Source organism: Myotis lucifugus, unplaced genomic scaffold (genome assembly GCF_000147115.1).
Source record: "Myotis lucifugus unplaced genomic scaffold, Myoluc2.0 scaffold_474, whole genome shotgun sequence".
NCBI lineage: Eukaryota > Metazoa > Chordata > Mammalia > Chiroptera > Vespertilionidae > Myotis > Myotis lucifugus.
This window is the reverse complement of record NW_005871522.1, coordinates 564,265-580,763: the sequence shown is the minus strand read 5'-3', so window position 1 is coordinate 580,763 and position 16,499 is coordinate 564,265. Positions and strand designations below refer to the sequence as shown.

Genomic DNA, 16,499 nt, shown 5'->3' with positions numbered 1-16,499 from the left:
TCCCCTCCCTCTCCACTTCCCTCCCCCTCTCTCCTGCATTCTAATTCTCCCTCCCATCTCATCTTCTTCCGTTCTTTCGTCTTCCTCCTCCTCAACCAAGGATATTTTTTCCATTGTTTTCTCTTTTTTTTTAACAGAAGAGGGGGAAGAGAGAGAAACATCAAGGTGAGAGAGAGACATCGATTGGTTGCCTCCACCACACATTTCAATCAGGGCTGAGCCTGCAACTGAGGTATATGCCCTTGACTGGACATCGAACCCGAGACCTTTGGGTCCACGGGCCGGTACTCTAAACACTGAGCAAAACTGCCCAGGGCACAGGTTACTATCTTAAGGTTCCCCACCATGTTTGGAGTCCCCTCTGAGATCTCACTGCTAGCACTCTGTCCATAACTCCCAGCATCTCACCTTCCCCAGCTCCAGTCTGACTCTTAAGGTAGGAAAACCACAGTGCTTTTCTTGGTTTCGTATAGCATCATCCACAATTGTTTGGAATGTAGCCCAGCTTGGTGTGGGACTCTGCCTGGCTTTCTGCTCTCTGGTTCTATATTCTTTCAATATCTGGGTCCAGGTGTTTCATATCTTCTGTCCTGATTTTTAGTTGTTGTGTGGCAGGAAGACAAATTCTGTAACTTTTAGTACTTCATGGTTAGGATTGTCACTGTAATTTGATTATATTTTCTTGCCCACATGATTTTGGTTTTGTGTTTTATGGCTAATTTGGGGAGATGAACTGTTCGTTGTTCATCATTTTATTTTCTCAATCTCTTACATCTCCTTTTTGGAAGTTCAGTAAATGAATGGCTTTCTCATACATTGGCCATCTACAGTTTATTTTCATTTCATGCTTTATGTCATAGTTTTCAAAGTTAATTTTTTTCTTGCGATTGAACTATTTTTTTAAATCCAATTTTCATTGACTTATACTCACTTCTCTTTTAGGCCATGCCGGTGTATCTGCAAGCATGATGAAGAAAAGGACATCCCACAAGTAAGCAATTCTGAAACTTGCTTTTCAATAGCAGGCTGTGGCCTTTGGTTACGTGGGGTATGAGGTCAGTCATGTGAGGCCCTCTCCCCTGAAGTGAGGAGGTCTTCATGACCCACAGCAGCCAGCCTCACATAACCTTACTGCACGTTAAATCATGGAGTGGGTCATATCCCTGACCATGCCCTTGGTCTTGGCCTGGCCTACGTGTGCCTAGGTCTGTCCTTCCAACCTGTAAAAGCCTCTGGGCTCTGCTTCCCCGTCCAGCGTGATGGGAGCTGGACTGGTAGGAGAGGCGTCACTCATGGCAGGTTGCCATGAACCTCTCCCACTCTCTTTATAGAAGGGCTGCACGTCTGGCCTGCAGGTTGGGTCTTGGGTCTGCTGTACAGAAACCATAGCTTATGCTTGAGGGCCTGGCTAGCACACTGCCTGGCACACTCACTGCTTTATAACATTTTCAGATGAATGAAGAGCTTGTAATTTAGAGAAAGCATCTGCATGTTGCAAGATAATTAAATAGCCATGTATTTTTAGTGACACGTGTTATAAATCCTAAATTCTATAGGTACCAGACGACTGAAGCCACTTTTTCTCCCTCAAATTGTTTTATGTGTGTAATATAATATGTCCAAGGAGAAATTTGGGATACTATTATCTTAAAAATACTATCCACCTGTATTATATTATATTCAATAGATTTCACAAGTATCCACCACTACTGGCGGCTACTACTACAACATGGAAACCGCTCTAACAAATCAGTTCTGATAGTATAAGTCTTAATCATAGATTCCTTGACCCCAGCACCCCCGGAGCCTCTCATAGCAGTTGTTTCCAAATTATTCCTATTGAAAGGCTTATGCCTTTGGTCGCTGCCATAGTGGTTGAAGAATGCAAGAGGCCTCTGGGCTATTGTGGAAAGTCTGCATGAAAAACAATTCCTTTCAGTAATTATTGGTGATTAAAGCAAACCTGTCCATTTAAATGAACATGTGAGTATCTAATGTAAATGTCTGTGATATTCAGTTCATGAAATGACCTGGGAAGTTAAAATGTGAAAGTAAGTATGCTCTTGTGTCCCTGAGGTTTGATAAAGTTCTTCTAAATTTCATTTTCTTTCCCATTACTGTCATGGCTCTGCCATATCCAGTGATCTGATAACTGGTGTAATATATCTCCACTCAGCATCATATTATTACCATAAATGGTAAACCATTTCTTGGCATAATAGAAGGTGATGATAAAAACAGTGGGGAATAAAAGAAATTACACATTAACTTTGCAAGACCAGAACAGTTCATGTAAAACTGCTACTTAGGTTAAAATAAATGCCTTTGAGAATGTAATGTATATTTTGTTTTATCCATTTTTACATATTTCTGGATAGAGGTTTTCAGGCATTCATGGATCTGAGATCTTGGCCTGTTAGGAATGCATTTTGTGTGAGAGGTTTCATTTGCTTCATCCTAAGCTATGTTTGTTAACTCATGGATTTGATATACTAGTTACCTTTTTCCCTTAAAGCACAAGGAATTAACATGTACTATTAGGTTTTTGCAAATCATATGTGTACGAGTTCAAAGGATCTTCGGTCCTGCGTGTTCTGTGACACGGGGAACTCCAGCCAGTGCTTTAATAGGAGATGTGCTTGTCTCACAGACTAGAAGAAGCCTGAACAGGCTACTCTGTAGCAAAAGGGAGAAGTTGAAATGTAAGGAAACGTTAACATTTTCCTGTCTTTCTAATCTCAATGCAAATAACAGAAACAAGGACCTAAATAAAATTTCCCATTTCGCCAATGGTGGCAGTTAATAGTAGCCTTTGGAGTGGTAGGCGGGGCTATGCTGGTGGGGAGCTCCCTGCTCCGAAGCTGGCTGGCAACTTGGCTTTGCCGAGGGAACCAGGGCTGCGCAGTGGCGGGCTCAGCAGGCTGCTTTGTCTGCCTGGTGCTCCGTTTACTCATGGTTAAAATCAGTGTTGGATTAGAATCATGAGTTTTCAGCTTTAGCATAGAGTCCTTTCTGCAGATGAAATGTTCGTAGAAAAGCAGAGCTGGAGCCTCACTCTCCCCTTCCTGCCACACTGCGGCTCTCCTCCGGCGGCCAGGTCTGTCTCCTGGCACATGTTAGCATAGGGCAGCGGTTCTCAACCTGTGGGTCGCGACCCCTTTGGAGGTCGAACGACCCTTTCACAGGGGTCGCCTAAGACCATCGGAAAACACATATATAATTACATATTGTTTTTGTGATTAATCACTATGCTTTAATTATGTTCAATCATGAGGAACTGTATTAAAGGGTCGCGGCATTAGGAAGGTTGAGAACCACTGGCATAGGGCACCTGAGCAATAATCCCCTGTGCACGCGCTTCTGCTTGCTTGAGGGAGAGTCACAGGGACGCAAAGCAGAGGAGTGCAGCAGTCATTGTCCTGAGCACAGCAGTTCCTGTCCTGTGGGTGCCCGGGGGTTCAGGAAATCGGGTCTGAGGTGCTTAGAGCAGTGCCTGGGCACCCAGAAACCTTATGTAGCTGGGTTTTGTTTTTGTTTTTAAAGTAAATGGAAACAAAGTTACATGTGCCTTCCTGCAGGCCAGACTCCTCGCCACATTTTGGGGACAAGGTTGGGACAAGCCTTGCCTGACTTCCCAGGAGGTTGTTTGGGAAATGGGTTTGCATGGAAAGGACATCCTGAAGGGAAAGTACTATAGTTGGGGAGACTAAGGTGAATTTAGCTATAGAGGTTCTTTGTTTCAGTTTTCAAATGTAAGTCTCTCTGTTTCTTCCCTAATTTGAATAGTGGATAGTTTCCATTTCAGGGCACTGTTGGAAAGTATGACTGGGCGCTTTCGTCTGTTTGCTACTAACATACATCTGGAAAATGGACAGCTGTTACTTTTGTACACTAATTTGACCTCTGTTTCCAGGGAATGTTTTTCTTCAAGACATAACACTAGTCATTGACAAAGATTGTCATCGTACTCCTCCTCCCCATATACCTGCTATAGTTTCTTGTAGTTTTCATGGCATCCCTCTCAAGTTGGAACCATGAGCCCCTCTATGCATATAGAGGTTCCGTAACTTGTCCCAGGTCATACAACTAAGAAGTGACTGAGTGGAATTCAGAACAGAACAGTCTGATTCTAGAACTCATGTTCATTACCACACTATATTTCCCAAACATGTTTTGTTGTCTCATCTCTGAAAAATGTGTTATTTCAGTCATAAACAAACTAGATAACTGTTAGAGCAAATGTTTAAATCATTGTGCTGACAGTTTTAAATTGGTCAAAACATGTAATACTTTAAGTCAACTTGCAGTACCTTGGTTCTACCAGTGAAAGTGAATCCTCTGTTATTCACACCAGTGGAAGTGACTAGCCCTGTGGAAGACCCTGGGGCACTTGGACATCTCAGGTGTTTTCAGGTACACTGTGTAGACCCAGGAATGAGAGAAACCGTAAGGATTGGGGTGGAACACTTGACTTCTTTCTCTCTCCTGTTTTTATATTTGTCACTCAAAGCTGGGAATGATAATATTAGTATAGAATTTTTATCAAGCAACAGGTAATCAGAAAAGCAGGCTTTTTCCCTTTCTACTTGCTGATGTATAATTTGCAAAAGACCATTGTTTTGATTTAATCAATATTTTCTTCTGAAATCTGCTGGAACAGAGTAAGGGAACTGCTTTTATATCACAGTACTAAATAGAATAAGGCAAGTGTGTCAATAATCTACACTAATAAAAGAGAAAAATGGTAATTGGCGTACGACCGCTACCCTTCCCATTGGCTAATCAGCATATCCTTATGCAAATTAACTGTCAGCCAAGATGGCGGCTGGCAGCCAGGCAGCTGGAAGCGAACGTGAGGCTTGCTTGCTCCAGTGACTGCAGACTCCAACGTTCCCGCCTGACTTGCCGGCCTCTGAGCTGGCTGTTTGAAACATTCTAACAAATATAGCCAGCTGGGATCTCAGAGCTGAAGTTATACATTGTTTCAATTATAGAACGGCAAACAAACCAGCAGCGGAAGCCTCAGAGCTAGAGCCAGAGCTAAAGCTGGCCCAGAAGAAAAAAAAAAAGAAAAAAAGGAGTGGTTGGGAGCTCCAGTCAACAACCGCCAGCCTGAAAGCAGCCCTCAGCCCCTCACCCAGACTGGCCAGGCACCCCATTGGGGACCCCCACCCTGAAGGGTGTGTGACCAGCTGCAAACAGCCATCATCTCCTCATCCAGGCTGGCCAGGCACCCCAGTGGGGACCCCCACCCTGATCCAGGACACCCTTCAGGGCAAACCAGCCGGCCCCCAGGCCTCTATCCTATATAGTAAAAGGGTAATATGCCTCCCAGCACCGGGATCAGCGGAGCCGCGAGGCCTCCTGGCACCGGATCAGCGTGACAGGGGGCAGCGCCCAAACCCCCTGATCGCCCTGCGGCTCTGTGTGTGACAGAGGGCGGCATCCCAACCCCCTGATCAGCCCTGCTCTGTGTGTGACAGGGTGTGGCATCCCTACCCCCTGATCGGCCCTGCTCTGTGTGTGACAGGGGGTGGCGCCCCAACCCCCCCCCCCCCCACGGGCCCTGCTCTGTGTGTGACGGGGTAGAGCCATAACCTCCCCATCGGCCCTGCCCTGAGTGTGACAGTGGCGGCACCCCAACCCCCTGATCGGCCCTGCTCTGTGGGTGATAGAGGGCGGCGCCCCAACCCCCTGATCCGCCCTGCTGTGTGTGTGACAGGGGGCGGTGCCCTAACTCCCCTATCAGCCCTGCTCTGTGCGTGATAGGGGGGAGTTCCCCAACCCCCTGATGGGCCCTGCTCTGTGAGTGACAGGGGGCAGCGCCCCAACCCCCTGATTGGCCCTGCTCTGTGCATCACAGGGGGTGGCTCCGCAACCTCCCCATTGACCCTGCCTTGAGTGTGATAGGGGGTGGTGCCCCAACCCCCCAATCAGCCCTACCCTGAGCGTGACTGAGGGTGGCATCACAACCTCCCAATCCGCCCTGCTCTGTGCATGACAGGGGGTGGCGCCCCAACTCCCCAATCAGCCCTGCTCTGAGCCCGACCAGAGGCTGCACCTAGGGATTGGGCCTGCCCTCTGCCACCCAGGAGCAGGCCTAATCCAGCAGGTCGTTATCTCCCGAGGGGTCCTAGACTGCGAGAGGGCACAGGCCGGGCTGAGGGACCCCCCCTTCCCCCCCGAGTGCACAAATTTTTGTGCACCGGGCCTCTAGTCTCTACATATAAAACCCTACATATGCAAATAGACCGAACGGCGGAACAACCGGTTGCTGTGACGTGTGCTGAACACCGGGGGGCGGGGGTGGGGGCGCGGAACATGGTGGGCATTGGCCATGGCGGGATGGTGGAGCAGGTGTGCCAGACCAAGGCGAGTGCCGGTCATTGTCATCGGGGTGAGCCTCTGGTAGTTAATGAAAATTCTTTGCTCCTGCACACCACAGTCCCGCCCAGTGCTCGCACCTGGTGCCCACACCGGCCCCACTAGCACCTGCTGCTGGCGGCTCTGGAGCTGCCACTCACACCTGCTCCCAGCTCCTGATGCCAGCCCTGATCACTCGGCGCCATTAGTGGGTGCGAGAGGCAGCTGCCAGCTCCAATTGCCCATCAGGGCTTCTCCACCTCCCCCTGCTCCTGAGGGGCAATCAGGGTTGGCATCCACCTCTTGCACCCACTGCCGGCAACAGAATTGCCGCTCACAGCCGCTGTTGGCACCCGGTATCAGTCCCAATCGCTCGGTGCCGTCAGTAGGTGCGGGCAGTGGCTGCTGGCCCCATTAGCCCCTGAGGGCTTCTCCACTTCCCCATGCTCCTGAGGGGCGATTGGGGCAGCAGCCACCGCTTGCACCTGCTGCTGGCACCGGCCCAAATCGCTCCGGGCCATCAGCGAGTGTGGGTGGGGCCGGCGCTGTCAGCACATGGGAGCGGCAGTGGCGGGAGTGGGGCTTCTGGCAGACAGGACTGGGGGCCGCGGTGGGAGGAGCCAGGCCAGACTGAGGGACACCCCTCCATGCATGAATTTTGTTCACCGGGCCACTAGTCTATATATATAAAAGCCTGAGCGATAGGCTAGTAGCTGTGACACACACTGACCACCAGGGGGCAGATGCTTAACGCAAGAGCTGTGGTCACTTGGCAGCTGCGTTTCTTGGGTGATGCACCCGGAACCAGAGAGGAGGGAGCCCGATTCTGGGGTGCGTCACCCGAGATCCACCCTCTCGCAATCCAGGATCCCTCGGGGGATGTCAGAGAGCCGGTTTCAGCCCAATCGCCACAGGCCAGGCTGAGGGACCCCACTGGTGCACGTGCACTGGTCCTCTAGTATATATATATATCAAGAGGAACATAAATCAAAATCACCATATTTAAGGAGCCCCCATTTTAAATGAAAAAGTTACTTTAAATCTTTAATCTCACATTTCTGCTTGTGCTGCTCTTTGATTGCATGGTCTAGAGGTGACCAAAGGGTGCTTGTGTTCTTTTCACACTTTCTTCCAGTAGTCTGACATGTTCTATTGTTTGCTTCTATAGAGACCATTTCAACTAAAGTGAGCTTTAATTTTTATTAAAGTTTTTTTTTGTTGCTTTAAAAATCTAAATTAGCAATTAAAATAAAATATAAGGACTTGATTAATATATAATTTTTAACTTTCTAGTATGAACATTTTACTCTTCCCATTATCCAGGGATTGCAGCTGTTAATAATTGAATGCCTATTTTTAAAAGTCTTTTCTACATATCTGAATGGATAGTTGTATGTATAAAGTTTTTCATGTGGTCACATTTTTTTCATTTGTAGGTATTTAAATGTCTTTAAATCCTTTTCTATGATTTTAATAGCTATGTAGTTATTTCATTTTAAAGATACACTCTTATTTATTGAATCAGTCGGACCTGTTGAACATTTTTATTTTCAGTTTCCCCTATTATGAACACTTGCCCAAAACATCACTAGCTATATCTTTGTGCTCATTCATTATTTTCTTTTGATAAATTTCCTAGATGTTGAATCACTGGGACAGCAGAGTGCCAAATTGTTTACCAAAAGGGTTGTATCTATTCAATGAGCAGAGAGATAATAATATCTCACTGTAATTTACGTTAAATTAACTCCTCAAAATTTGCAGTTTTTGTTATTATTAATACAGAAAGGTCATTTTACCAGCAGAGCAGAACACTGAGAAACTTCTGAAAGATACAATGCAAACGGGGACAGATTCATAGAAAAACTAAGCAGCCATAACTGGTTTGGCTCAGTGGATGGAGCGTCGGCCTGTAGACTGAAAGGTCCCAGGTTCGATTCCGGTCAAGGGCATGTACCTTGGTTGCGGGCACATAACCAGTAGGGAGTGTGCAGGAGGCAGCTGATCGATGTTTCTCTCTCATCGATGTTTCTAACTCTCTATCTCTCTCCCTTCCTCTCTGTAAAAAAATCAATAAAATATATTAAAAAAAAAACACAACTAAGCAGAGCTGAGAAACTCGCAGCCACTTTCTGAGTTGAAAACGAAAACCTCCAAAAAGTGGGTATTGATGCTAGACCAGTGGTTCTCAACCTGTGGGTCGCGACCCCTTGGGCAGTCGAACGACCCTTTCACAGGGGTCGCCTAAGACCATCCTGCATATCAAATATTTACATGACGATTCATAACAGTAGCAACATTACAGTTATGAAGTAGCAACAAAAATAATTTTATGGTTGGGTCACAACATGAGGAACTGTATTTAAAGGGCCAGAAGGTTGAGAACCACTGCGCTAGACCCTTACTGCCCAGGCCAGAGACAGTAAAGGCTGGCCATGCCTTCCAGAGTCACTCTAGACGAGAAACCCGTGGCTCTCGTCCCGCAGCAGGTGCTCACTTTACCTCCCTGACTTGGGGTCTCTGTGCTCACTCCTGGCTGCCCTGTATCTGCCTGAACCACGGCTGCTTCATCAGAAACTGCACTTAATGCTCCGAGGCCTGGACCTCGACTTGTCCTGAAGTCATATACCACAGCCACAGATACAACTCTTATCTTGCCTTGCATTTTAAGTGCGCGCATCAGGAGTCATCAGTTACCAAGCAACACTGGCAGCATGACAGGAAGTCATACATAGAACAGGAGAGCTAACCAGAAGTCAGCAGCGTGAAGAAAACCACCACTCAGGTGGTACCAGGCCCGCACAGAAGACCAACCAAGAGTTCATAGAGGAAAGCAGAAAAGGAAGTGAACATTATCTTTAGGGATCGGGGGCATGTTCATTAAAAAAAAAGCAACTTCAAAATTAGATAAGGAAGCAGTCAATTTGTAGAAATTAAAAATACTATGTAAGATATTCAGGCTGAACTTCAAGTCTATCTGTTTTAACTAATTCAAGAAAAATTGAGCTGAGGAGTGTTTTTGTTTTTTCAAATTTTTTAGAGAGAGAGGAAGGGTGAATGAGAGAGGGAGAAATGTCGATGTGATAGCGAAACAAAGGGGGTGGAAGAGGAAAATAAATAATGAAGATGATTTTGCACAGGTTTCTGTAGATTGACCAAGTGCTAGTGAGGGACCATTAAAAACATATCACAAGCCCTGGCCAGTGTGGCTAAGTTGGTTGAGTGTCCTCCCGTGCACCGAAAGGTTGCTGTTTCGATTCCTGGTCAGGTGCACTTGATACTTGGTAGGGGGGCCGGTAGGAGGCAGCTGATTGATGTCCTGCTCTCATATCGATGTTTCTCTCTCCCTCTCCCTCCCTCTCTAAAAATAAGTAAAAATGTTTAAAAAACAAACACATCACAAGTTCTGGTGGTAGTTCAGAATCCAGGAACAAAGAAAAATCTAAAAGCTGCTCAAAGAGATAAATGAGTTATTGTCAAAGGAGCGAGGATCAGATTGGCATCTGTTGTCTATGACTCTGGGAAATAGAAGAAAATGAAAGTAATTTTTCCAATAATAGTGCTGAGGGGAAAAGGATTTGGAACCTGACTTGTGTACCTAGGTTATTCAGGGATGAGGGCAAAATAATACTTTGATGCGTGCAATAATACAGAGTTTACATTTATGAACACGATTTGATTCATCAGAGGATATATTGAAAGACAAAATAGAAGAAAATATGTGGAAACATTAAGGAAACAGGAACAAAAATCCTTTTTTCTTTATTTTAAATAAGGCAATGGTTTAAAAAGTTTTTAAGATAGTAGTAAAAGGAAAAATAACAATTTGGAACAAAAGTCTAAATTTCTGCAATGTGGTAAAAGTGGCCAGCTGATGTTACTATGAGCTAATGTGTTTGGTTTTTTAAATTTTCCTTTCTTCTTCTTCTTTTTTTGTTTTTGTTTTTTACTAAGAATTTTTTTGTTTGTTTTTAGTCGTGCTTGGTTTGGGAAAGGGAAAGTGTAGGTCAGTGATGGCGAACCTATGACGCATGTCAGAGGTGACACGTGAACTCATTTTTTTGGTTGATTTTTCTTTGTTAAATGGCATTTAAATATATAAAATATCAAAAATATAAGTCTTTGTTTTACTATGGTTGCAAATATCAAAAAATTTCTATATGTGACATGGCACCAGAGTTAAGTTAGGGTTTTTCAAAATGCTGACATGCCGAGCTCAAAAAGTTCGCCATCACTGGTGTAGGTTTTGATTTTAATTGTGGGTTTTTAGTAGAAAAATGTAAGTATAAATTTGACATTTTTGAAAGTTAGATAGAAGTCATTGCTATAAGATTAGAAATAAGAGCTGTAGATAAGGTTTATTTGGTGCAAAGAAACCTCATTCTAACTACAGATTAAAGGAAGAAAGGGATGAGGAAATGAAAGCAGACACAAAATAGCGTGTTGGAACAGACCCAGGCATATTACTTACCACAGCAAAAATTAATTAAAATCCCCTTAGAGAAAGTAAGGAAATAAAGTCTGTGCAAAAGAAAGGGTTGCATGTCATCAGAATGAAAGGATGCAGGAGCCACTTGAACAGAGATGCCCACTAGCCATGTTAGTCTTCTGTACAGTTCAGAAGAGAGGGAAAGACAGCCTGTGACCATTTTGAAGGTGAGTGGGAAGAAGGTTTTTGTTCTGAAATGTGGTGACTGAAGGAATGTCTGTGTCCCTCTTCAAGAGCCAACCGCACAGAAGAATGCCACCAATAAGTGCGGAAAGGATGAGCAACTGAACTGGAAACCGCTGCTCTGAGTTTGCCAGTTGCACTTTTCTGCCCTCACTTGGCTAAGTTTATATTGATGTGGTTTTTTTTATTGATTTTTTATTTTATTTTATTTTTGAGAGAGAGAGAGAGAGAGAGAGAGAGAGAGAGAGAAACAACAATGTGGAAGAGGAACATTGGTTGCCTCCTGCATGCATCCCGATCGAACCCACAACCTGGGTATATGCCCTGACTGGGAATTGAACCCTCCACCTTTTGTTGTTTGGGGTAATGCTCCAACCAACTGAACCACACCAGCCAGGACTAAGTTTATATGTTTTTGTTTGTTTGTTTTCTGAGTTTATATGGTTTTGTTTAGAAGCATGGTAACATAAATTTCATGTCTCTGAGTCTAGGATAGAATATCTTTTGGATTATAGTCAGTGTTCTCCTAAGCAACAGAACCAGTGGTGTGTGCATGCGTGTGTGTACACAGAGAGAGTGCTTAGAGACCCCGAGAGTATGTGTACACAGAGCGAGTGCTTAGAGCCCTGAGAAGAGCTGATGTGCAGCTAATGTTGGAAGGCAGAATTGCTTTTTTCAGGGAGAACAGTTTTTATGCCTTCAACTAATTGGACATAGCCCACCTGTATTATGGAGGAGTCTGCTGGTTTACATGTTGTTTTTCTACAAAAGTTCCTTAATGGGGGTGGGGGGGTGGGGGGGGGAGAGTAGAGGAGCAACCTGAGTACTGTGGCTCAGCCAAGTGGCACACTAAAATTCCCCATCATACTGGTGAAGATGCTGTATTTGCTTACAGTTTTGGTCGTGAATTGCAAAATGGTGCATATGACTGAATGCCTTCCTCTGTAAGGTCGGGAACTCACCTCTGACTTGGCTGTGAAGAAAGCTTGATCTGTACCCAGCATGGATCACTAGGACTTTTTGCCTAAGATCAAAAGATAGGTAATTGGCTGTCTCTGATGAAACATCCTATCTAATAATAGACAAACATGGTAATTGACCATACCTTCGCTACGCCTCCCATTGGATAATCAGTGTGATATGCAAATTAACTGCCAACAAAGATGGCGGTTAATTTGCATACGTAGGCTCCAAGCGGTGGAGCGCAGCCTGATGGCCCAGGGCCGGCGGAGCAGCGAGGCCTGACGTTTTCGGGGCCGGCGGAGCAGCGAGGCCTTACGGCTCCGGGGCCTGCTCCGGCCAGAACTCGGCCAGAGCGAAGGCCTGGGCCCTGGGTGCCGGAGGCAACCGATGCTAGCAGACAGGGGAAAGGAAGGCCTATTGCATGAATCTCTTTGTGCAACAGGCCTCTGGTATACTCTATAAAATGCCTGTATTCCAAAGGAAATGTAGTCACTGTCAACAGGCTTTTTCCACAGAGGGCCAGTTGGATGTAATGGCACATTCCCAGGGATTATGAAAAGATCTTGAATTTTACTTTCTTTTGTTGTTTGAGTATTAATATTTTCAATTTACAGACTTGATAGTACTTCATTGTTTTTTTCTTCTCTTCCACGGAAGTTTACATGCAGAGTCTATTTATTTACTTATCCTCCTGGTGATACAGGTTGGTTCCTTCGGTGAACAGTATTGAATTTAGCCCTTGTCTCTGCCCTTTCTCTCCGTTGAATGTAAGGGAGTCTGTTCCAGGTTACATGGTGGAACTGTTTCTACTCTACAATTCTTTCCTCCCCTTTAGAGTAGTGTGAACTCTAGTGTCAGAGCAGATAACAGTTACATACTATTCTAGTTCTCTTGTTCCCAGGATTGTTCTGCAGTCAGATATACTCATAGCTCACTATTGGCCCCAGGCTGAATCTTTCCCAAGTGTTTCTTGAGTATCCAGCTCTGTCCTGCGACTTCTGTAGGAAGCATCTGTGAGATCAGTGTTCCCCAAAATCTCACCCGTTCACAGCTTTGTCTGTGGCCTTTTAAAACTTTTGAGGTCAGTGTAGAATTCTTGGCGTATAATAAAATCTTTGGCTACATTTTCTTTCCCGCGAACCTAAAGTTTTTTTATCCCCTTGTCTTGTGGCCGATAGTGTTGCTGTCACGTTCTGATTTTCTTTCCCTTACACATGTAGTTCTTTTGCCTGGCTGCCCAAGAAATTTTGTTTTCTTTAAGGTTCATTTGCTTTACTAGAATGTTTTAGTGTCTGTAGCTCTATGTGCATTTGTACATTTTAAATCTTTTATTTCAGGAAAATTTTCTTGAACTATTTAAGTATTCTGTTTCTTCAGTTTTAGTTTTGGGTAATTCTGTTAATATTGAAGTTGAAATTTCATACCTGTCACCATCTCTTAATTCTTACATTTTTTGCCTCATCTTTACGTCATCTATTTCCCTTATGTGCCCCACAGTGTCTATTTCTTTTTATATTCCTCAAGTTTAGTCATTTCTGAAAAGTTTTCAAGTGTTACTTGTTTCCTGACCCGTGCCTGGTGTAGCTGTCTTGTTGCTGTGATCAGGCCCTCTTTCATGGCCTCTGTGTGTGCCTAATGTTAGGGGGTCGTTTCCTCTCCCTTGTGAGCATAGTTTGGGTCCTCCTCCATGGCCTGTTGGCGCATCATTCCGATTGTCACCCTGTGTTGGTTCCATCACAGTCCTCTCCTTACTCCTGCACATGAGAGGGAGAGACGGTTCCAGGTCAGCTGCAGCTGTCTGTCTCTGCCTGTGGCATACTTGAAAATAGAGCCTCTGAGTAGCCTTGATCAGACCTTTTGAGGGCTGCCTCCTTTGGGACTTGCCCTCAGCTTCTGAACCTCCTTTCCTGTGTCCTGTGGCCCCATCCTCCTCATTTAGGATGTTGTCCCCAGCAGTGCCTCCTCAGTGCAGGCTCTGCCTTCCTGGAAGGCAGCTTGCTGGGTGTTTGCAGAGCCTTGAGGGCTGGGGTGGCCCTGGTGTTTCCTGGTCTCCTCACACTCTGCATGGGACCTTGGGAACCTTTTTCCGTCTATTGAAGTTTCCTCTGCGGGCCCTCCAAATGGCGTCCGTCCCGACTTGCTTAGGTAAAACAGGCCTGATCGAGGCAATTCTAATGGTTTGCTGTAACCTATTTCTCTGTTTCATTAAACACTAAAATTTACCAAACTGGTCTATTTAAAATATATATAATTGTAGTTTTAAATATTACAGCCTATAATAAATTGGTTTCTGTAAAGTGTATTTGTGTTTATGCCAGTTGTTCCTAACTTTTATTCATGATATACCAAATAAGAGCTTTTGCCATAAAAGTGTGGGAGGGGCCCTGGCTGGTGTGGCTCAGGGGTTGAGCACTGACCCACAAACCAGGAGGTTGCTGGTATTCCCTGGTCAGGACACATGCCCGGGTTTTGGCTCGATCCCCAGTAGGGGGTGTGCAGGATGAGGTCCTCTCTCATTGATATTTCTCTCTATCCCCTTCTGTTCCCTCCTTTTTAAAAATCAATAAAAACATGTATTTTAAAAAAGTGTGGGAGGGGAATTCTTTTCTCTCTAAATTTTCTCATTCTTGGCATAGACTGTATTCAGGTGCCAGCTTGTATTCAGGCCAAGTCGTGCCCCCTTTGAGTATCGTTGGATATCTAGGTGAGACAAATATTTTTTTCCTAATAACAAGAGCCAGGTGTATTATTTGTAAACATTGTATGTAGATTTTTCAATTGTTAATAATCCAGAAAGAATGTAGTTTGGTGTTGCCCCAATAATTTTTAATATGTGAGTACTTTTGACAAATGTGTTTAAGATTATATGCTTTCTAGAGAAGTAATGGTGGTATAATACATGGATATAGCCCATCTGAAATGCAGTTTTAAGAATAAACTTAAATGTCTAGTTTATTTTTACTGTTTAAGCTAGGGGGTGGGGTGCAAAATTATGTGAGCATTAGAATGGATGAAAATGAGTAGTTATACATTTCTTTCTAATTTTCTTTTTTTATTATGTTTTTTAATTTTTACTGAGTTTTTTTTAAGAGAGGAAGGGAGAGAGAGAAACATCGATTGGCTGCTTCCTACATGCGCAGGCTCCCCTCTCCCCCACCACCACCACACGCACACACACAGGCACATGATGGAGCCCTCAACCCGGGCATGTGCCCTGACCGGAATAGAGCCGGCAACCTCTCTGTCTATGGGACAATGTCCAACCAAATGAACTACACCGGCCAGCGCTATACTTTTTTTGTATGTTTGTTTACTAGAAATGCACTTATATTCTATAATGCTATATACAGGTGCCTCTTTCTTTGATTAACTGGGATAATTGTGAGTTGATTGTACTAGGAAACTTGGCTGAAAAACTGATGCTTAATATTGGGGCTTGAGTTGCTCCTGAGTAGTCGAAGTTTTCCTGCCTGTCCACACTTGGGGTGCACAAGAAGCTCCTACTGCCAACCCACCGTGGACACACATGGTGGTAGAGAAGAGCCCCCCTGTGAGCCACACCGCATGGCTGTGGGACGGCCTGAGTGGCACCATTAGCTAGCACAGTCCGGTGGTCTAGGGAGAGCATGCTAGCTAGCAGCAGTTGTGTTGGGTGCAGTAGTGCATACCTTTGAGCTGATACCTTACGTGTCTGTGTATGTGTGAATACAGAAAACACCGGAGCAGCGTGGGGCCGAGCAAGCCCGTGTCCCAGCCTCGGCGGAACATCGTAGGCTGCAGGATTCAGCATGGGTGGAAGGAGGGCAGTGGCCCTGTCACTCAGTGGAAAGGAACCGTTCTGGACCAGGTGCCTGTAAACCCTTCTTTGTATCTTATAAAATACGATGGATTTGACTGTGTTTATGGACTAGAACTTAATAAAGATGAAAGAGTTTCTGCGCTTGAAGTCCTCCCTGATAGAGTTGGTAAGTTCTCTTTACTATTTCTGCGTTTATAAGCTTTAAAGATAATTACTTAAATGGATGCTTTCTGATTATTCTTCTGTATTATTGGTATTTTTATTTTTATTGGAGTGCAAGCACTATCTATTTACATCAGTCACCTAATACCACAAAAATTGATCAGTGCATGGTCTAAATCTACAGTTCCAGGAACTGTGGGGGATATAAATACAGGGGTGGGCAAAAGTAGGTTTATAGTTTGTATGGAAAAAGACATGCAGGTTATGATTATTACTGTGGCTTTATTAATATAAGAGAATGCCACTCATAACTAACTGTAAAAAAACAGACTTTGTTGTTTTTTAATCCTCACCAGAGGATATGTTTTTATTAATTTTAGAAAGGGAGAGAAAAACATCGATGTGAGAAACATTGACTGGTTGCCTGCCATATTTGCCTTTACCAGGGATCAAATCCTAAACTCAAGTATGTGCCCTGCCTTTTGGTGTACAGGATGATGCCCAGGGCAAGACCAACAGATTTTTAAATATATATATATA

The 16,499-nt window shown here is 44.6% G+C and overlaps 1 protein-coding gene across 2 annotated transcripts in view; it reads left to right on the top strand.

Annotated features, from left to right (window-relative positions):
• The window catches only part of SPIN1 (spindlin 1), a 72,409-nt gene that overhangs the window by 44,559 nt on the left and 11,351 nt on the right, over positions 1-16,499 (top strand). For both annotated transcript variants that reach the window (XM_023744575.1, XM_023744574.1), the window contains exons 3-4: positions 943-991; positions 15,710-15,963. In XM_023744575.1, coding sequence (XP_023600343.1) covers positions 943-991; positions 15,710-15,963 — 303 coding nt within the window. The remainder of the gene's footprint in view (positions 1-942; positions 992-15,709; positions 15,964-16,499) is intronic.